At 54.4% G+C, this 21520-nt stretch overlaps 2 protein-coding genes across 2 annotated transcripts; one reads left to right on the top strand and one right to left on the bottom strand.

Moving 5' to 3' along the window:
* The first annotated feature begins 4545 nt into the window (after positions 1 to 4545).
* On the top strand, positions 4546 to 17819 carry CATSPER2 (cation channel sperm associated 2). Its single transcript, XM_034784912.1, has 12 exons — positions 4546 to 4557; positions 4631 to 4790; positions 5596 to 5769; positions 7190 to 7258; positions 8307 to 8479; positions 9206 to 9361; positions 9728 to 9852; positions 10783 to 10961; positions 12652 to 12751; positions 16301 to 16401; positions 16793 to 16954; positions 17788 to 17819. Exons 1-12 carry the CDS (start codon positions 4546 to 4548, stop codon positions 17817 to 17819), a joined length of 1443 nt encoding a protein of 480 aa, XP_034640803.1.
* A 2113-nt stretch (positions 17820 to 19932) lies between these two features.
* Positions 19933 to 21520, bottom strand: LOC117884354 (zinc transporter ZIP1-like). Its single transcript, XM_034784692.1, has 3 exons — positions 21402 to 21520; positions 20973 to 21103; positions 19933 to 20721 (listed from the first exon to the last, which is right to left on the bottom strand). Exons 1-3 carry the CDS (start codon positions 21496 to 21498, stop codon positions 20065 to 20067), a joined length of 885 nt encoding a protein of 294 aa, XP_034640583.1. The 5' UTR covers positions 21499 to 21520; the 3' UTR covers positions 19933 to 20064.

A 21520-nucleotide genomic window follows, 5' to 3' on the forward strand; every position in this document is an offset into this window, starting at 1 on the left:
CTCTTTCCCCAACAGAAGTTGGTCCCATAAAAGATATTACCTCACCCACCCTGTCACTCTAATATCCTGGGACCGACATGGCTACAGTAACACTGCATACAATCTGGTTAAGAACATAACAGCTATATGGGTCAGACCAATGGTCCATCTAGCCCAGGATCCTATCTTCCAACTGTAGCCAATGCCACATGCTTCAGAGGGAATGAACAGAGCACGCAATGATCAAGTGATCCATTCCCTGTTGTCCACTTCCAACTTCTGATAGAGGCTAGGAAGAGTCGGAGCATGGGGTTGCATCCCTGGCCATATTGACTAATAGCCATTGATGAACCTATCCTCCATGAACTTATCTAGTTATTTTTTGAACCCCATTATAGTTTTGGCCTTCACAAGGTCCTCTGGCAATGAGTTCCACAGGTTGACTGTGCATTGTGTGAAGAAGTACTTTTGTTTGTTTTAAATCTGCTGCCTATTAATTGGGTGACCCCTGATTTGTGTGTTATGTGCAGGGGTAAATAACACTTCCTTATTCACTTTCTCCATACAAGTCATGATTTTATAGACCTCTATCATATTCCCACTTGTCTCTTTTTCAAGCTGAAAAGCCCCTGTCTTTTTAATCTCTCATCTGAAAGCTGTTCCATACCCTTAATAATTTTTGTTGCCCTTTTCTGTGCCTTTTCTAATTCCAGTATATCTTTTTTGAGATGGGGTGACCAGATCTGCACTCAGTATTCAAAGTGTGGGCATACCATGGATTTATATAGTCGCATTATCATATGGTTAGTGGAATATGTACTGCATGAATATGTTTGTTTAGTTTAATAGAGGGCTGTCAGGAAAAACAAAGAGGAAGGGAAACAAATGGTCAAGATAAGCCCCACCCCTTGGTAAACACTTCAGGGTTGTTAAGAAAGACTGTCCAAACTATTAAGCTCAGAAGATTCCACCTCCTTGCTCCAGCCAAGTTATGAAACTGGTTTTGACCAGGAGGGCCAAAGTACAGGAACTAGCAAGATCAAAGGGCCAACAGTAGTTTAAAGATGAACATTGAGAGGGGAAGTTGTTTTGAGCAGTGGCTCTCAACCTTTCCAAACTACTGTACCCCTTTTAGGAGTCTGATTTGTCTTGTGTACCCCAAGTTTCATTTCACTTAAAAACTACTTGCGTACAAAATCAGACATAAAAATACAAAAGTGTCACAGCACACCATTACTGAAAAATTGCTGACTTTCTCATTTTTACCATATAATTATAACATAAATTATTTGGAATATAAATATTGTACTTGCATTTCAGTGTATAGTGTATAGAGCAGTATAAACAACTCATTGTCTGGATGAAATTTTAGTTTGTATTGACTTTACCAGTGCTTTTTATATAGCGTGTTGTAAAACTAGGCAAATATTTAGATGAGTTGATGTACCCCGTGGAACACCTCGGCATCTCTCTGGTTGAGAACCACTGATTATGAGGAACCAGACTAAGATGCAAGCACCCACTGGGGGTGTCAGAAGAAGGTAGGCCTGCCTGGTTACTGCCAGGAGCTGGTGTGCATTAGATAACATAGATGTGTGTAGACTGTTTTTAATCCTTTGATGCATTGTTCTTATTGCAAATGAAACAATCATTTGGGTTTTAAGAAGGCTGTCTAGTCATTACGTTCACCACTGGTTGCAGATTCTTCATGGGAAGAATGGCAGCTGCTGAACCCAGTCAGACCTCTTAGGCAACCACAATTGATAGATTAGGCCCTGGCCTTCAGTATCCCGTGAAAGAGTGAGGGTGTGATGAAGTGAGAACTTTACTGTGTGTGCCTCAGTTTCCTCTATATGCTGTATTGTCACCTTGGGGTGGAAAAGAGCTGTTTTCTCTAGAGAGGCCCAGAGATGCAGGCATGATTGATGCCTAGCTTTTTCGAGTTTGGGACCCAGGTCAATGGAGAGTCTGTGAACACAATGGTAAATCCAATCTCTGGGACATTTGCTACCTGTGTTTGACCAGCCGGGGAACAAAGGACTGAGGAGAGGCCAGGTGGGACTGGCACCAGGAACTTGAACAAAGAGGAGAGAGGGACAGAGCTGGAGCCAAGGGGGTCACACTGCTTGGCCAGGGCTCTGGGCTAACCATAATGGACCATGCTGTAACTTTCTTTTCTCTGTGCTAACCAAGGCCTTCCTATGCTGTGTTCCAATTGATAATAAACCCAACTGTTTCTTAGCACTGTGTGAGTGCCACTGCAGATGCTGGTGGGGCTGCATTGCTCCCTAAGATAGTACAAGTCTTCTTCAGGGGTCTGCCTTCGTGGGACTTGCTGACTGGAGCTCATGGTGGGAAGCAGAGTGGGGGGAAGGGATAGCTCATTGGTTTGAGCATTGGCCTGCTAAACCCAGGGTTGTGAGTTCAATCCTTGAGGGGGCCATTTAGGGATCTGGGGTAAAAATCTGTCTGGGGATTGGTCATGCTTTGAGCAGGGGGTTGGACTAGATACCTCCTGAGGTCCCTTCCAACCCTGATATTCTATGAAGGGCCAGAGATGCAGCCTAAGGAGGTGGTGATGCTGCATGGCTTGCCCTGGAGGAAGAGTGAGACCCTCAGGGGGTCTGGCTCACTGAAGGGGTCCTCCCAGAGACTGTTCCAAAGCTGGGGCTGTAGCACCGATCCTGGGGATCCGTGACAGGGCACTCTGAGGAGAGGTAAAGGCAGGAGGCCTTAAGGGGTGCGCCAAGATCAGAAAAGAGACAGAGGTACAACTGGCCCGGTAACCATGACAACTTGTTTTGTGAAGCAGCGGCTGGCAGTTCCTTCACAGCTCCCTTCCTGCTCAGGAGTGACTGGAAGGGAAAAGCAGCCCTCGTGATTCACAAGCAGCACTTACTGCACTTCTTGGTGCAGACTTGAGTCCCAGAGAGCCACAACTGGTGGTTCAAGCATAACCTGAGATGCTGGAGCGTGTACCTGGGCAGAGGTACCTCTTCAAACACTTTCAAACTGAAGGTTGCTTCTTTATCTGCCTGTATCTTCTTTATCTGAGACCTTCTTGGATGCTCCCCACTGCACCCTCCTGCACCTTCCCTATTGCAACAGTAGCACCCGGGTCCATGAAAAAGCTTTGTGCAGGATGAGGAAAGGCCTAGTCCACACAAGCTGAGTAGGGTCCCAGCACCTTCCACCCACTGGCAGCCCTGCCAATCAGCGCCTTCCCCTCCCTCCCTGCACCTCCTGATCAGCTGTTTCATGCTGTGCAAGAGACTCCAGGGGGAGGAGTGAGGGCATGGCAGGCTCAGGGGAGGGGGTGGGAAAGGGTGGAGTGGGGGCAGGGCCTGTGGCAAAACCAGGGGCTGAGCAGTGAGCACCCCCCAGCACATTGGGAAGTTGGTGCCTGTAGCTCCAGCCCCGGAGTTGGTGCCTGTACAAGGAGCCATATACTAACTTCTGAAGAGCAGCACGTGACTCCAGAGCAGGTTGGCCACCCCTGGCCTAGGATCTCTATCTGGACCGCCCAGCTCTGGGCCTACTTCCTCCTTTTGATTTCCTCCCACTCCCCCAGGCTTGGTGTTTTCCACAGGTGTGGCAAGGCCAGCTTCAGCCACTGTGTCCAGATCTGATCATTAACCCCTTCCTTCCTTGCTCTAGTAGGGGGTTTGTGCACCTTGACACACTCTAATGCACTGGGTGTGTCTGGAATGTTTTATTTTCTCTTGCAGATTCTGGATTTTACAATTATTAGTGGTTACAGCTCTGACTGCTCTGATCCACCTGGGCCACTGTGAAGTTCTGTCCTTGTGTCATCAGTGCATTTGATCACAGATGAATTCACACGTAAAAGACGTTAACAGAGTCCAGGACCCAAGTCAGACAGAGAAACAGAACTGTGCTTGGAGCCTTTGCCCACAGGACATTTTCCCCCTATCCCTCAGAGTGAAGTTTTCTCTGAAGACTGCCAGAGCACAGCAGAAGCTTTTAGATGGCCAGACCGCCTCTGATTTCAGGAGCACGTGCTCAGGCTTGGAAGGATTCAATTTTTGTTATCAGTAAATGTTGGCAAACATCGATGTCACCACACACAGACAAATCGGCGAACAAATATTTCCAGTCGTGATAACAGAAATTTACAGATAGGCAAAGTAAGACAAATGTTGCTTAGGAACTTCAGAGTCAGCTTGAAGGATGTTTACTCTGTATGTTCTGACATGTAATGCTGACAGTTTGTGCTTTGATCGCTATAACGTTTTAACGTTTTGAATATTGGGGACTACTGTCATCAAACAACAATTGTTTGACCCCCTTGACTTCCCACAACTGTGAAACTTTAAATAGATGAAAGTAAAAAAAAAAAAAAGTTAATAAATATTGATCCTATCCATCAAAACTGTTAAAAAAGAAATCAACTTCTGCCAAGCCGCTCATGTTCCACTGAGCACCTGCCAGCCATGTCCCCTTCCTTTAGTCCAGACTGTGAGGTCACTGCAGAGTTCTGTGATGATACAGCAAAGAACCTTCTGAGCCCCGCAGGGAACAAGAAGGAGAAGCCAAGCTGGACTCATGAATCCCCAGGTAAGAGCTCTCTTTGGGGGGGGTCTCCGTTTCAGACTGGCTCCACTCTGTTGCTTTCTCTTTCTCTTCCCAGAGCCCAGAGGATGGTTCCCAAACCAAAGTCAGCTCCCCATTTACACTGCTTCCCCGAGCTGACGCCATTCGCTCCAAGTTGATCTACATCTTCTACTTGATTGACCACCTTCAGGGACTGAGCCATGCCATCCCACGGCACAATATCAAGGATTTCCTTGGTAACAAACCACTCTCACTATGCCAACAGCTGGGGTCCTGTGAGGGGGTGGAATGACTGAGGAGCTCAGACACCTCTCAGCATCTCACCTTGAGTGCTTCTCTCTCCCCACAAACCACATGCAGGGACCCCCACCCTCCAGCAACATGCCCTATGCTTCTTGCTCTGCTGGACAGGCCTGCCGAGTTTCTCCGTGCTGAGGTCACTGGAGAGAGCTCTGGGCACTGAGGGTGGTGAGCCCATCTCTCTCCTAGGGTTTGACAAGTGCCCACACTGCAGGATCAGAACATGCGGGTGTTTCTCTCCCCAGGGGCAGGGTTGCTGACAGGAACCTAGCATTGACTCCGGAGGAGGTGTGGGCAAGCTGGTGGGTTCCTGGAGGTGCCAGCCTGATTGGCTTCCCTCCACATCCTAGCCGCAAATGGCTGTGACATGGCTGGGGCTGCAGCGGGGCCGTGGCTCTATACTGGGGTTTGGGTGAGTTGTCTAAGCTGCTCTCTTACCTGTATTTATTCTCCACAACTGAGGCAGGAAAGGCCAGATCCTCGAAATGGATGGACATTAGAAGCCTAAATACCTTTGAGGATCTGGGCCAAAATGTGCTTTTCTGCAGCCATGCAGCTCCCCCAGGGGTATCACGCAGCAGTGCAGGCAGGGGACAGGCATTTTCACCCCCTCTCCTTACTGGCTGGAACTCTCTCCTGCTGGGGACAGGTCTAGCTGTGCTGGACTCTCTGGCTCCTCTTCCTCCCTGCATGTCCTCCAGGAACGGCCTGAGAGGAGTTTTGTGTCACTGTTCCCTACAGACCCCCAGAAGCAGAGGAAGCTGATGCTCACAGACCATCACCAGCTGGTTTGTTTCAACATAACACCGGTCAGGAACACCATCATCACCCCAGAGAAACGCCTACGCAACCGCATCCAAGTGCGCTGCAGCCGCTGGCCTCCCCTGACCATGTGGGCATCCTGGGTCCTGAACAGTATCCTTTGACAAATCAGGACTGACTCTGCCATTGGGCAAGTCGGGGGGCTGGTGTGAAGAGAAGGAAAAAATAGACCCTAAGTGTGATAGGCAGAATCAGCTGCAAGAGAAGTGATGGAATCCCAGTAGCTTGGGACTGGACAAAGCGGAGAGTTGACCGGCAGGGGGCTGGATAAATCTTTTCCATCTCTGTATTCTGTGGTTCTAGAGCAGCGGCAGACAAACCTTTTTGGCCTGAGGGCCACATCGGGTTTTGTAAATTGTATGGAGGGCCGGTTAGGGGAGGGAGTCATGGCCTGGCCCCCCCCTCCTATCTTCCCCCCCCCCCCCCCGGACTCCTACCCCATCCAACCCTCCCGTTCCCTGACGCCCCCCCCCCCAGGACCCCTGCCCCATGCACACACCCCCACTCCCTGTCCCCTAACCGCCCCCGGACCCCTGCCCCCACATCCAACCCCCCTCCTTCCTGGCTGCCCCCCCCCGGGACCCCTGCCCCATCCAACCACCCCTTCTTCCTGATTCCCCCCCAGCCCCCATTCAACCCCGTTTCCTCCCGAACACCCCGACCCCTATCCACACCCCTGACCACCACCCCAAACTCCCCAGACCTCTATCCAACCCTCCCGCTCACTGCCCCCTTACCGTGCTGCCTGGAGCACCGGTGGCTGGTGGTGCTACAGCCGCACCGCCTGGCTGGAGCCAGGCCATGCCACCGCCGCCTCCACCACGCAGCACAGAGACCGGGTCAGGCCGGGCTCTGCTGCTGTGCTGCCCCAGGAGCTCACAGCCCCACTGCCCAGCTCACAGCCCCACCGCCATTGTGCTGGCGGCGGAGAGAGCTGAGGCTGCGGGGGAGGGGGAACAGCAGGGGAGGGGCCAGGGGTAGCCTCCCAGGCCAGGAGCTTGGGGGCCGGGAAGGACAGTCCCGCGGGCCATAGTTTGCCCACCTCTGTTCTAGTCGTCAGTGCTTCCCACCTGTATATAAAGTCCAATTTAGTGGATGAAATCTGAATTGTTGTTGCCTAATGAGGGGTGGGGTAAGTGCCATGGGGACGGTGGTCAGGGTAGAGATAAAGGCCAGGAAATGGGCACTTTGAGGCTCCAAGCTAGAGGTGGATGATTGTTTCTCCGCATGCCTTTCCTCTGACATGGGCAAACAGCTCATGATTTCCTGTCTGCCGGTCCAGGGCTGAGGCACAATGTTGAGGGTGTGTTAGGATGCTTGTGCTGGTATTTGGGCTTTATGGGATGCTGTGCTCCTTTGGGGGTTGTGTGTGGAGCTCTGTTACTTCAGCAGTAGAGCTGCTCTGGATACTACCCATTGTCTTCTGAGTTCTCAGGCGTAGATGCCCCAGCCCCTGTAGAGTCTGATGGAATAACACACAGTTTTTTGCATATTTCTCAGCAAGAAACCCCAGGTACCATCTTCAAAAGCTTCATCATCTGTCTCATCTTCCTGAACATGCTGGTTCTTATGATCAAGAGCGGTGAGAGGGAGACAAGGCCTCCATGCGCGTGCAAGTAGTGCCAGCCTGGCAGCCTTGGGAGCTGAGCCCCTCTGTGCCCAAGCATATATAGTGCTTGTGGGCCCAGGCCCCTGCAGCCTGCCTCCAGAGGCAAGAGGGGTCTCCTGGGCCAGTTCATAATTGGAGCAAGGAGGCTGCCAATGAGAACCAAGTTATGGTGGTTTTGTGGTGTAGGCACCTGTCCACGACGTATTGAATTCAGAGCACCATCTAATTTCAGCTAAGCCACCAACTAGCCATCAGATGGTGACTGTTCTCAATCACTGCTGCCCTGGCCTAGAGCCAGTGACATAGAGGTGGAGAGCTCAGAGCCCTTCATTACTGGACACCAGTTCCTTCCACGAGCTCATTCCCCTGCCCAAAGTCTCACCTCTCCCAGCTCTTTCCACTCCTGGCTGGTGCTGTCTCCCCTCCACGTCCCTGTCTCCCACAGGGCGTAGGCACTCAGCCCCCACTCAGCCCTTTTCACTAGGGCGACGTCCTTCTACAGTGCGCCACTTGTTATAGAGGCTTTGGTGCCTGGCAGAGATTGAAGTCCCTGGTGCAAGGAGGCCACAATCCAAGCTTGGGCTGACTGAGACAGGATGTGGGGGAGGGAGTTGCTGAGGCCTCTCCTGTGCCCACCTCCCCCAAGAGTCCTCACATCTCCAGTCTCCACTAGCGAGGAGCCGCTTCCAGGGCCAGAGGAGAAGGACTTGACTATGCTAAACGTTACCAGGCAGGGTACCACCGCCACTAGCACCTTAGTCTGCCCCACAGGGCACAGCCAGCAAATGCCTGAGTGCTGCGAGTTCCCAGAGACCAGTTACTTAGTGCTTCTCAACTGGTGCCCTCCGACTCCAGGTCCAGCTTTGACTGAGCATGGCAGGATCCTCAGCTGGGGCTGGACATGTCGAATAGTCAGTGATACACAAGGAGTTTCTGCCTGTCCCCCCTTCATGGTATTTCCGTTCCCCAGTCAACACTTTGCTGGAGCCAGGCTTCAGCAACTGTATCTTGTGCTTCCCAGAGGTGATGGACAAGATGGATGCCAGCCTGGTGAGCCTGAAGCTCACCTTAGAGGTGACTGTCTGGGTCATCCTCCTCATTTTTATCATGGAGATTTTGCTGAATTGGATTGTCAGTTTCAGAGGCTTCTGGAAAAGCAGCTGGAATGTCTTCGACTTCAGCGTTACTGTGGTGGTGAGAGACACGGGGGAGTCAACAGGGGAGGGGAAGCAAAGAGCAATGCATGGACCACAAGACTAGCTCCCTGTTGCTTCATCACCTCCAGTAGCCCTGTGCCCAGAAAGGTCTGGTGGGACTCACAGTTCAGGGGGCTTTCTCAAGGGGTCCCAATGCAGGACAGAGACTGCTCCTCTTTGGCTACTCAGGCTCGTTATTGGTCATGTATTGTGGTGCCCAAATGCCTCAAAACTACCAGTGGTTTTGTGATGCTTACATCTGCCCTCTAGGGGTTCCAGTCCATCACCCAGTTCCAGCATCAGCACTTTGGGCTATGTGGTGTCTCTTCTGGCCCCAGCTCCTGGAGTCATGTGATTGTGAAACTCAGCTTTCATTATAAGAAAAAAAGTAAAAGGGAAGTTTCTGGTTAGGGAGAAAAAGCTGGAAAATGTGACCCCTAAAGGCTCAGAACTTAGAAAGCAAAGACAGAACCCAGAATTTATTATTTTTAAAGCCATGATTCTGGGGGCGCCGACTCAGAGCCGGTCCCTCTTACACTCCCTGCCAGCCTGGCTCAAATCTTGGGGGAGAAGGCTGCAATGCAGAGGGGTGGTGGTGGGTTGATGCCCTGTTAAGTGGCTGAGTGTGTGGGGAGGGGGCAGGTGGGGTGTGGCATGGCCTGACTGTGCAGGGCAGCATAACCTGAGCAAGGTCATCTTGCTGCTCTGTTCCCTTGGCTCATAGTCTGTGATCCCCGAGTTCCTGGACTTCTTTGGCATAACCAACAAGATAGGTGCCATGAGAATCATCAGGGCCTTTCGCGTCCTCCGCACCTTAAAGCTCTTCTCCAAATTCCGGCAAGTTCGGGTGATCATCCTGGCAATAGCAAAGACCTTGAAGGTACAAGACCGGTGAGGTGAGGGCATGCTGAGACAGGTGCCAGGGCTCGGGGGGAGCTGCATGTGTGCCAAACTCCCTCCTGTTGGTTAGTCTCCCAGCACTCAGCCTTGCCCTGGGCACATAGCACTGGCCCCCCAGCACTGCCACCTGCCCTGTTTGTGGAACCCCAGCCCCTATTGCTCACACACAGGTTAATTTTTAACAACCCCCCCACCCCCAGGAGACCTTGGCTGCACCTGCCCCATTTTGCCTTGGCCTAGCCCACCCCTTTGTTGAGCAGCATCCTTGCTGTACTATGTCTAATCTAGACTGTAAGCTCCCTGGGCAGCATCAGCCCCGGCTCCTCTCTGCTTCTCCCTTGCCCAGGCCATGACCTTCATCCTGCTGCTCTTGGTGGTTTTCTTCTACGTGTTTGCCGTATCTGGCATCTTCTTCTTCAAGAGCTACAGTCGGTCAGACCGCATCGACCTGGAGTACAGCATGTATTTCAGGTACATCTCCTTGCTTCTGGTAGTGGAATGCCCTGTCACCCAGCAGCAAGACACACTCTTCCCTCTCGCTATAGGGGTTGCTGTCCTACTCATTCACCTTTCTATTCCTGCTCCTCAGCGGGGTGATCTCCCAGCCTCCGGGAGGACATGGGGCGGCAGAGCCAGCTGGAAGGAGCGGAGCGGTGGGGATGCGGGCGGGGGGTACACTGACACTTTACAGCTGGGCCCTGATGGGTGCTGGGCTCCCGTGGGACACCCGCAAGGCCTAGCAGCTGCCAAAAGCTGGTCTTTATGCTTGATGGCACCCACCTCGCCCCTCAGACTCTGGTGTACGTATGTGGTCTAACTCTGGAACTGCTGGTGCTCTTGGAGATGCCGAGGGCAGTCATGGTGCCATGCAGCATTGATACAAGGCTGCAGCTCACAAGCCCTGGCCAGTGTCTGACCTGGACCATATTAGTCTAGACCTCCATGTGAGGGGGGCGGTGGCGTAGCCAGGTGGAGGGAACGGGGGAGCAATCAAAAAAAAGGCACCACCCGCTGCGGTGCTTTTACTCACCCGGCGGCGCTCTGGGTCTTCGACGGTGGGCCCTTCACTCGCTCCAGGTGTCTTCGGCGGCACTGAAGGTCCCGCCGCCGGGTGAGTAAAAGCGCCACAGCGGGTGGCGCCTTTTTTTTTGAATGCTGGGTCCAAGCAAACTGCTCACCTGAGTGTCATGCTGTCACCTTCCCAGAATAAGGGCCACAACTAACTGTTGCCAGCCCCCTCCTCTGCAGCATGCAGCACTCATCACCACTGCCTCTGCACTTGGACTCAGCCGAGAGATCACCAGCAAAGCAGCAGGTGGCCCAGAGACAACTTGGATCCCGCAGGCATCACTAGGCCTCACGGTCAAAGCACCAGGCCCTGAAGCTGTTCTCTGCCTGCAGGGATCTCCCCAACACACTGGTGACACTCTTCATCCTCTTCACCATGGATCACTGGTACGCCCTGCTCCAGGACACCTGGAAGATACCCGAGATGAACAAGGTCATCAGCAGCCTCTACATCATCCTCTGGCTGCTGATTGGATCCTTCATGTTCAGGAACTTCTTTGTGGCAATTATGGGTAAGTGCCTAGGCCCCGCACACTGCCAAGGCCGCAGGAACACTACAGCCTCCCATGCTGGCATGCAGTAGGGTCTGGCGGCCCCCATGCAAAGCCCTCTGCCCATGGTGGCTCACTATTGCTACATCTAGTTCCCCTGCAAAGCAAAGTATGGGCCCTTCTCAGCTTCTGGTGGCACCTGGTTTAGGCTCATATGGGGGGCTTTCGCCTTATAAACTCAGGACATGTCTTGCCCCGGTCCTTGCAGACTCTCTGGACAACTAGAAAACTCCTAGAATCCCAGCAGGACAGGGACCAGGCACAGGAAAGCAAAGTAATTGTGGGGTGGGGATTGTGATTCGGTCACACCTGTTTAACTGAATCATCTCCATGTCTAGTTGGCAGCCGGTTTCAAGCGGAGTGCCCCAAGGGTCGGTCCTGGGGCCGGTTTTGTTCAATATCTTCATTAATGATCTGGAGGATGGTGTGGACTGTGCACTCTCAGCAAGTTTGCAGATGACACTAAACTGGGAGGAGTGGTAGATACGCTGGAGGGTGGGGATAGGATACAGAGGGACCTAGACAAATTAGAGGATTGGGCCAAAAGAAATCTGATGAGGTTCAACAATGACAAGTGCAGAGTCCTGCACTTAGGACGGAAGAATCCCATGCACTGCTACAGACTAGGGACTGATGGCTAGACAGCAGTTCTACAGAAAAGGACCTAGCGGTGACAGTGGACAAGAAGCTGGATATGAGTCGACTATGTGCCCTTGCTGCCAAGAAGGCTAATGGCATTTTGGGCTGTATAAGTAGGGGCATTGCCAGCAGATCGAGGGAAGTGATCATTCCCCTCTATTTGGTATTGGTGAGGCCTCATCTGGAGTACTGTGTCCAGTTTTGGGCCCCACACTATAAGAAGGATGTGGAAAAATTTGAAAGAGTCCAGCGGAGGGCAATAAAAATGATTAGGGGTCTGGAGCACATGACTTACGAGGAGAGGCTGAGGGAACTGGGATTGTTTAGTCTGCAGAAGAGAAGAATGAGGGGGGATTTGATAGCTGCTTTCAACTACCTGAAGGGGGGTTCCAAAGAGGATGGATCTAGACTGTTCACAGTGGTACCTGATGACAGAACAAGGAGTAATGGTCTCAAGTTGCAGTGGTGGAGGTTTAGGTTGGATATTAGGAAAATCTTTTTCACTAGGAGGTTGGTGAAGCACTGGAATGGGTTGCCTACAGAGGTGGTAGAATCTCCTTCCTTAGAGGTTTTTAATGTCAGGCTTGACAAAGCCCTGGCTGGGATGATTTGAGCAGGGGGTTGGACTAGATGACCTCCTAAGGTCTCTTCCAACCCTGATATTCTATGAAACTGGGAGGACTGGTGCCAAAGGTTCAACACCCTACCCCTTTGGTTAGGGGCTGAAGGAATCCCAGCCCAGCTCTGTGGTACTCCAGGGAGACCGCCAGCAAAAAGAAGGTACAATTTGATGTTCCTATGGTAACAGACAATGCAGAAAAAAACCCCTGTTTTTAAAATAACCTTCTGGATGCTGCCCTAGATCCCAGCTCACCAGGCATAAAGTCTAGTGGGCTCCGTGCAGCAATGGTACAAGGAAGGGTAATAGTCCATAGGGAGCCTCCATGCCCCCACTGTCCCTCCTAAGACCCTCAGGACCCCCTGGGCTTAATGGGGGCTCTGGGTTTGTCAGTGACTAATTTCCAGACTATCCGGAATGACCTGGCTGAAGAGGTGAAGCAGATAGAGGCCCAGAAGAAAGCAGATTTATTTAAAATACAGATTAGAGACAGGTGAGTGAGCACAGCACCCACCACATTTCAGGCTGGTCTGGGAGTTCCCCTAGCAGCCAGGGACCACACCTTCTAGTCTACCCTCCTGTGCAGCCCAGGCCACTGGTCCCCCCCACCACCACCATCAGACCAAAGTATGACAGCCCCAAGGAGATGCATCTGTCCTGTGCCCCGGCAGAACCCAGGAGGGACCAAGGGGCGCCAGTGCCCACGGCCCCTGCAGTGGCAGGAGAGGATTATGTGAGATGGTTACGGGGTCAAGGGTGCGATCCAGAGCAGCAAGGGGCTGAGTCATCACCTGCCCTGTAACCCTGGGGTCTCAAATGCTTTGCTACTGTAACTCCCTGCCCAGCATGTTCACAGTCAGCCCCCGCAGTGTCTGCGTGCTTCATAGCCCTGGTCCAGCAGCTCTGACCCCAGCAGCCTGCCAGCTCCACTCCAGTCACGGTCCCTGTTCTCTACCAGGCGTGGGTGCTACTTGCAGAGTGATGCCAACGTACACCCAGTCCTAAGTCTTCCCCCATCCATGTGCTCTGTAATGTCCAGCCCTCTCCTGGACAGGTCAGAGACATAATATGGCTTGTTTGTTCCTCAAGACACAAAAGAACATCACAGCACATTTACTGGGGTAAATACACCCTCTTCTACACACACACAGCATTGAGTTGGTTTACAGTAAAAATAATAATAAAAAGTAAGTATTAACAATAGATCCTAGGGTCAGTGATGCCAACTAACAGGAATAAAGTTAGAAGGGTTACAACACACATCTGAAAGTCTCAAGCTTAATCCAGCAAGCTGCAGGCTTTGTTCAAGCTGTTGTCTCTGACCAGTCATTCATCTTTGCCGTCATGGCTGACTTTCCCTGTCAGAACCTTCCACAGAAGTACCAGGTGCTGGTTACCCTTGTCTTTTTAGGTGAAAGATCTTTGCCTAAGAAGGTTTATCACCTACACTTAGGCTATGTCTACACTGGCATTTGAACGACAAAACTTTTGTCTTTCAGAGGTGTTAACTCTCCCCTCCCCCCGAAAGACAAAAGTTTTGGCATGACAAGCCCCAGTGAGAACAGCACGTTGTTGGCAGGAGTGCTCCTGCCAACAACGCAAATGTCACTCGTTGGGGGTGGAAGTTTTTTGGCGGCAGGAGAGCTGACAAACCGCGGCTACACTGCCCAACTTTTAGCAGCACATCTGTAGTGATACAGCCATGTTGCTAAAAGCTGTGTAGTGTAGAGACAGCCTCAGTTCCCAGAGACTTCAACTCCTGCTTGGCTGAAGGGCCTCTCTCTGTTTGCATGAGTTCTGTTCCACTCTGTCTGTCCAGCGATACATGCCAAAGACAGTATCTGTCCGTGCATATAGCTCGCAAAGTGCAATGTCTTTGTTTCAAGAGGCACGTGGCCTCATGCTACTTCCCCGCTTCCTGTGGGCTTCCCACCCCCTGCACGTAAATGGGGCTGCCGTTGTTTTGAGACGGGTAGACAGGTGTCTTCCCTTGGTCTGGGAGGGATCCTTTTTCTCCCTGATTGGCCACAGACTTTAAAGCACAATATCATTAAGTATCCAGATTCCTTATACAGGGTTAATACAGACATCTCACGATGCTATTATTCACCAGCGTGGCATTCCAGAAAAGACCTCACTTGAGACTTTTGTAATACAGTGATACTGTATTCAGTCAGCCCATTCCATTGCTGATCATTCAGGCTCTTTACAGACCAGTAAATCTTTGCAATGAACTTTTCTGAGGTCACCCCTCAAAGTGACGTTCATTCAAGCTGCGGAAGGCGACAGGGAGTCTGGTGGTGAAGGAAGCTCCATGCTCTTTCCTTCCTCCAGGGATTAGCTTAATAGCTTTGTCTACCTACTGTGTAAAAATGGACCTTCATTGTCCTTGCTTGAAGGCCAGGCTGGCCAGAGAATCAACTACACATTCCTTTGTCTAGAGCAGACTCCCCCAGCATGCCCAGTTTAGTCATAACTGTAGCACGTATCCATAACTCAATCCACACCGTGTACATGCATCACAAGAATACGAATGATCAAGAAGTTAGTAGTTTTCAAATGATACCTCACAAGGCACATTTTGTACAAAGACTATTACAATAGTGTGTAGGGTGTGAATACCGGGGGGTTACGGTCGGAGATATACCCAGATAATCTGGGCAAGTGACCCACACTCACGCTGCAGGGGAAGGCAAAAGCCCCTTGGCACAGATCCACAGGGTTGGTGCTATGCCCCTAGCTTTGGAACAGTCTCTTGGAGGAGCCCCTTTGGTGAGCCAGATCCTCTGGGGGTCTCACTCTGCCTTCAGGGTTGGCCACACGCTCTCACCACCTCTGGGGCTCCAGCTTCACAGCAGGAGCTCTGCTAGTGAGTCCAAGTGCGACAGCCTGGCAGAGACTCGCCCACTCTGCAGGGACTAATCACCTCGCCCAGCGGCTGCAGGGACACATGCTGTGAAAACAGGCAGGTTTATAGTCACCTGGACACGCCTAGGGAGGTCTTCGGGCAGCAGAGAAACGAAGGTCCATGCTGGTCAGCCCAGAGCACTTCACCAGCCCTGCTGCCGTGAAGCCCAGTTAAGGCTCGCTCCTTCCTTAGTTCCTGGGTGAAAAGCCAAGTCCTTATTATTCCCCCATCTTCCCCCTCCCCATCCTTTGTTTTCCCTTCTGATAGCTAGAAACCACCTTCTAATTTCCAGCCTGAATTTGTTCTTGGCCAGTTTATCCCCATTTGTTCTTGTGCCAACATTGTCCTTTAGCTTCAATAGCCCTTCACCGTCCCTGGTGCTTATCTTCCTGATGTATTTATAGCCAGCAGTCATAGCCCCTTTTTGCCTTCATTGTGCCAGGCTAAACAAGACCAGCTCATCCAGTCTCCTCTCATAAGGCAGGACCTCCGTTCCCCTAGTAGCTCTTCTCTGCATCTGTTCCAGTCTGAATTCATTTTTCTTGCCCATGGGTGACCAGAACCGTACACGGTGCCTCATGCACTGGCATGAATACTTCTCTCTGCTGGAAATACCTTGCCTGCTAGGAGCGGATTTGCCTTTTTTTGCATTGCATCACTGATAGCTCATGCTTGATCACAGGATGACTAACATCCCTAGCTCTCCTCTGCTGCTTCCAATTGAGGTTTGCAGAGATGCCCTTGGGGTGAGCGTGGGCATCCATAAGCATTAAGGTAGGGCAATGATGGGTGAGTCCTGAGGCACCTGTCCCCCAGAGTAGTGGGTACAGCCCCCCTGCATCCACCATAGCACCCTGTCCTCAGAAGGGCAGGGACCGCAGGGTTTGGCCTTAACTCAGAAAACTCAGCCCTGGGCACAGGCACCTGCATATGATACAGGGCTCTCAGGGCACAGCCCCTGCGCCCACACCCACCCTAGCTGGACCTGGACAGCTTGCCTGCCAAGCCCTTTATTCCAGGCCATGGCTGAGCCAGCCCCAGGGGTGCGGCTGACCTGGGTCGCCATCCGTGGTGGGGTTTAGAACCAGCAGCGTTTCTCTCCAGCGATACGTTGGGTTCCTCTCTCTTCAGCAGGTCTCAAGCCCCAGGCTCAGAGGTGGGCCCAGGAGCAGAGGCAACCTCTAGTGAGCCGCAGTCAGAGTACAAGGTGGTAGTGAAGCCGAGCGTGAAGGACTGTAAGTGCACGTGCCCCACCTAGGGCAGGGGGAGCGTTCGCCTAGCTGCAGGAGCCTGAGCAGAGTTGTGCTGAGCTAACGCTGCTTCAGTTCTGCATCTCATTGTGCTGGGGAGGCTGCAGCCTGGGGATACCCCTTCCTGGGCGCACCATACCCAAGGCTTGGGCGCAGGGGCAGAGAGCAGCAGAAGGGAAGTCCACAGTGAACCACTCTCCTTCCCCCAGCAGCAGGAGGCCCTGTTCCATGTGCAAGGGGAGGGGGCGTTCAAGACCGAAGGGCCCTTTACCTCCCCTCACAGCAGGGCAGGAATCTCATCCCACCATGCAGGAGATGCACGGGAATCGAGGGGGGCCTTTGCCAGTCCTGAAGCTGCAGCCTTTGCCTTTGCCAGTGGACTGGGAGACATACATCCACCAGAACCTGCAGAGCCTGGTGGCGGTAAATGAGGATGGGCACGTGGTGTGGCCCAGTGACTCCCTCTTCCGCTACTTCGAACTGCTGGAGCAGCTGCAGCACAACCTGGAAGAGCGCAAGAGGCTGCAGCATTACGCAGGTGAGTCGGAGGCAAACAGCAGGGTGAGGGGGGCAGGATCCTGAGCACACATGGGCGAGCAAGCCCAACAAGGGAAGATGTGCGCCTGCCCCTCCTTTGAGACACTGCCTGGCCTCCCTTCTGCCGGCAGCATTTCATTCTTCTCAGCTCAGCCCTCCCTCCCCCCAGCACCAGTGAAACAACCCCCCAGCTAGGGAACAGGGCTCCCTGCAAGGCAATTTCCATGCCCCAGGCCTGCTCCCACCCGTTTGCTCTTGGGGCAGGGCATGCCCATTGCTATTGGCCAGGAAGGCTAGTTGTCCCCCATTCATAACTAGGTGCCCAGAATGGAAGAGACTGGTCCAGGGGCCGCCACCTCAGGGCAGGGTCTGCTCTGCACACAGAGCCCACAGTGGCGCTGCCTTTGCCCCATGGCCTGGCACGAGCATCCTCCCGGGCTGAACTGCATTGGATTGTCTACCCCTTCCATTTATTTCTCTGACCTCCCTGGGATGTGCAGCTCCTCCCAACTTAGCATCTCCTGAGCATGTAATCGCTGTGCCATGTAGCCTCAGCTTCCTGTCATGCTGTTCGATCAGCACCTCTCCACCCCGCTGCTCAGTACAGCTGCATGAGGGGCTGGTGCTCCAGGACCATGGCAGCTCCCGACCAGCAGAAAGCCGCTAGCTGCAGAGATCTGAACCAGGAGTGGTTGGCCCTTGCCATTCTGCAGGACTGTGTCTCCTCCACTTACGTAATTTGCTACAAGCTGATAAGCCCCTGTGATTGGGAGACAGGGCCATTACTTCACCCGCAGCAAACACCCAGACCTCTTCTACCTTCCTTTCCTACAGTCATGGCCTTATTGAACATGGAGGACAAGTAGGGAGCCACGTCCAAGGGGCTCAGTGCAGCAGGAGAGCCCTTCCCACAAGGGGAGAAGTCAGCATCACTACGCTGCAGAGAGAACTACAGAACTGCCTGCAGGAACAGCTGTCCCGACCCCTCCCTCCCGGACTTCTGCATTCCCCCTCCAATCCTGCTGCAGGCTCAAGGCAGCTGGCCCTAGAGGCTGTCTTGAGACCTGGGCTAGATTAAACAGGAAGTAGCAGACCCTTGTACTCTTGGCAGCATGTGCTGATTCAGCCCTCCACCCCCTTCCCTCTAGCGGTGGCTGCCCCCCTCCACTGCACAGCAAAGTGCCCCACAAGCCTGCCTCCCCTTTCCCCTTGGGGTGCTGATGCAGGCTAACTGCACTATGCGGGAGCCTCCGCCCTCCAACAAGCAGGCTGGGTCTGGGGCAACTCAAGAACCAGCCCCCAAGCTGGGGGCCTTGCCTGGCCTGTGCTGCTGTGGGGAGTGCTTCCCCTCAGCTCTCTGCAGGAGGTGGTCAGCAGTGGCAGACAGGGAACGGATAGCAGAGCCTGGATTCTTTATAGATCTGAGCTCCTCCATCCAGTTTACAGGATTCCCATCTGCTCTTGCCCACGGCAGCAGTTCCTTTGGGGCCAGCTGTTACTGGTGCCTCCCCTGTCTGCTAGCATCAGGAGAGCAAAGAGGCCTGGGCTAGAGGTCAGCACTGCTACTCTGGGAAGGGGGCTCTGGTCCCAGTTCCTCCATCTCTAGAACAGGGATAAGGCACAGCTCACAGGAACACACAGATTGATTCTTCTTCAGCCAGACAACCTGTGCACCGCATTCCCCGCAGCACCTGGGTTGTGACCCTGTGTGACGAACTGGGACTGTTCTTGCTGGGGTGTGGGAATGCTGACAGGGGAGTGTGACTAGGATGGTCTGCATCGGGGGATGGGAGCCGGCCCAAGGGAACATACCTGAGCTTGTAACATGAGAACCCAGGAGGGGGTTGGAGGTCAGGTGACTCCGGGGCCCGGGAAACCGAACAAAGGCTGTGGGAGGGGTCGCTGGAGGCAGAGTGCTGGAAGCAGGCTGGAGAGATGGCTGGGAGGCAGAGATGGCTCTGACCCCCCCAAGGGGGGTGGGCTGGCATGCCCTGGGACCCCAAGCTGGACCTAACTGAGGGGGGCCCTGTTGTCTGTGCCTGCAAGACCTGTCTTGGACTGTATTCCTGTCATCCAAATAAACCTTCTGCTTTACTGGCTGGCTGAGAGTCATGGTGAATCGCAGGAAGCCGGGGGTGCAGGGCCCTGAGTTCCCCGATACTCCGTGACACCCTGGGTACTGCCCAGTGCCACCAGTGACGGCCTGGGGCAGCATCTCCTCCTCTGGCTGATGAGCCATTGTGCCTGAAGAGCAGTCATCCGTCCTGGGCACAACCCCTGCCACTCAGCTCCACAGCCCAGCCTGCCTCCTAAGGCTACCAGGAGCCGGCCCGACACTCTCCAGTGCTCGCCAGAGGGCACTGCAGCACCCAGCAAGCCTGGCCCGAGACAGGGCTGTTCCCCTCCCCTGCCCCAGGCTGCTGCCCACAGGACTGTGCAGAGCATTGTCCTGCCCTCCCTCGGCGCCAGGCCCCTTCTCCCTGCCTTCCTTTGCTCCGCTCCAGGCTGGGGCAGCAGTTTCAGGGCTGGCTCTGGCCCTGCCCAGCCACCACATTCAAGGGCATCTCACAGGATCAGCTCTCTGCCTTTCCCATGTGATGGAGATGCACCCCCCATGGAGCCCATCTCCTGCCAGAACCCAGACCTCCCCCAGCAGGGAGTAGAGGGAGCTGGCTTTCCTGGGTGCAGCAGTCTTTAATGCACGCCACGCAATTTCCATTTGTAAAATCAGTTCGAGAGACGTTTAAAAGGATAAAATGGAGGGGCTGCTTTGTGAACCCCCCCCCCCCATCACCACAACATCTGAGCGATGGTGATCAGGAGTTTACACGTTCACCTCACCTGCCGGCTCAAGTGCAGGCATTACGCTTGTGAACAGCCTACTGCTAGACTATTAATCCAGGCCCTTCTTGGATTCCAGAGCAAAAACCAGGCTGCCCTGAACCCACCCCCAAGTCCCAAGACCCTCCCACTCCTAAAACTCATCCCAGTCCATCTCCAGGAGACACCCTGGTAGCCGGGGCTGAACCTGCGGCTGATGGTTTCCCAGGCCGGCATCTGCCTCAGTACATGTGAGCGCAGCCAGCAGGTGCCCAAGCAGGGCCAATGGCGTCAGCCCAGGAAGCGCAAGGCAGCCATGACGGAGAAGCCCAGCAGCATGGAGAGCACTTTGGGCAGGCGGCACTTTGGGGAGTTGAGTTCGTGAGGCAGGATCTCGAGGAAGGTGATATAGACAAAGGTCCCTGCAGCGATCCCTTCCAGCAGGCACTGGGCCATGGTGCTGCCGGGGCCCGGGTTCTGCATCATCACGATCCCCACTGCGATGCCAAGGGGAGACATGAGGGCGAAGGTGCCAATCAAAGCCACAAACCAGCGGGTGGGGACTTGGCTCTGGAGCAGCAGGAGGGAGAGGCCGACAGCAATCACGCTCTTGTGCACCAGGATGGCAATGCAGATCTGCAGCACCTTGGACTCTGTGTCCTGCAGCCCCACGGCCAGGCCCTCGAACAGCGAGTGCACCGACAGAGACAGGAAGAGGACAAAGGAGCGGAAGGACGAGTGGACCCGAAAGTCTGCAGGCAAGTGGGGCACACCCGTCTCCACCACCCACTCACCAGTGCCTGCTGGCTGAGGGGTGGTCTCCCCACAGGAGAGGAGGGGGGTGGCCTCCCCTGCCCGCTGCTCACTGCAGTCCAGGACTACGTGCTCGATTATGAGAACCAGCAGGAAGCCAAGAGTCAGGACGAACTCAGGAAAGGGAAAATCCACCTGGGGAAGCAGAGAGAGCATTGGCCGGAGAAGAGGGGTCCAGCCCCCGACCCCGGCGGAGCAGCTCCCTGGGCAGCAACCCGCCGCTAGTGACCTGCTTCGATGGAGACGGCCCCACGGCCAGCTGGGGGTGTGTGGTGGGGGGGGGGGGCTGCAATGGGGTGGGGGGCTGCAGCAGGGAACCAGAGGAACAGCGAGCCCAGCTGGCCCCATCCCAGCGCTATTCGGGGAGGGGGTGCGGGGTACCCTACCGTGATCCGCTGTCTCCGCAGCTCCTCCCGCATGTCGGACAGAGAGTCGGGGACGATGTCCAGCAGGCAGGCGGCCAGGAAGATGCCTCCGGCCACGCAGCCAACGAAGCTGCGCCACCGCCCGCGGGTTCCTGCTCCGGAGACGGAACAGTCAGGATGGCAGCCCCCCGCTGGGAGACCCCGGCCCGCGTGGGCAGAATCCCGCCTCTCCCCCCGGGAGACCCCGGCCCGCGGGGGGCAGGATCCTAGGAGACCCCCAGCCCGCGTGAGTTGGATCCCGGCCCTCCCCCCGGGAAACCCCGGTCCACGTGGGCAGGATTCCGCCCGGGAGACCCCGGCCCGCGGGAGCACCAGCCCACCCCGGCCCCCGTGGGCACCCCGCCCCGCGTGGGCAGGATCCCGCCCCGCGAGACCCCGGCCCGCACCCACCCGCGCCCCGCAGCCGCACGGGGAGCAGCCCGCAGAGCAGTGGCAGGACCAGCAGCCCGAGCAGGCAGCCCAGCTTAGCCACCAGCAGGGACCGCATGACGCCACCCCGGGGCCCCCTG

The sequence above is a fragment of the Trachemys scripta genome, chromosome 10 (genome assembly GCF_013100865.1).
Source record: "Trachemys scripta elegans isolate TJP31775 chromosome 10, CAS_Tse_1.0, whole genome shotgun sequence".
Classification (NCBI taxonomy): Eukaryota; Metazoa; Chordata; order Testudines; family Emydidae; genus Trachemys; species Trachemys scripta.

Excerpts from the sequence above, each read along its gene's own strand:
- CATSPER2 (XM_034784912.1), top strand. Across the intron at positions 7,259-8,306 it reads GGTTCTTATGATCAAGAGCG|AGGTGATGGACAAGATGGAT; the intron begins GTGAGAGGGAGA and ends TGTGCTTCCCAG. Across the intron at positions 10,962-12,651 it reads CTTCTTTGTGGCAATTATGG|TGACTAATTTCCAGACTATC; the intron begins GTAAGTGCCTAG and ends TGGGTTTGTCAG.
- LOC117884354 (XM_034784692.1), bottom strand. The coding sequence starts at position 21,498 with ATGCGGTCCCTGCTGGTGGCTAAGCTGGGCTGCCTGCTCGGGCTGCTG. Across the intron at positions 21,104-21,401 it reads CGTGCGGCTGCGGGGCGCGG|GAACCCGCGGGCGGTGGCGC; the intron begins GTGGGTGCGGGC and ends TCTCCGGAGCAG. Across the intron at positions 20,722-20,972 it reads TGCGGAGACAGCGGATCACG|GTGGATTTTCCCTTTCCTGA; the intron begins GTAGGGTACCCC and ends CTGCTTCCCCAG.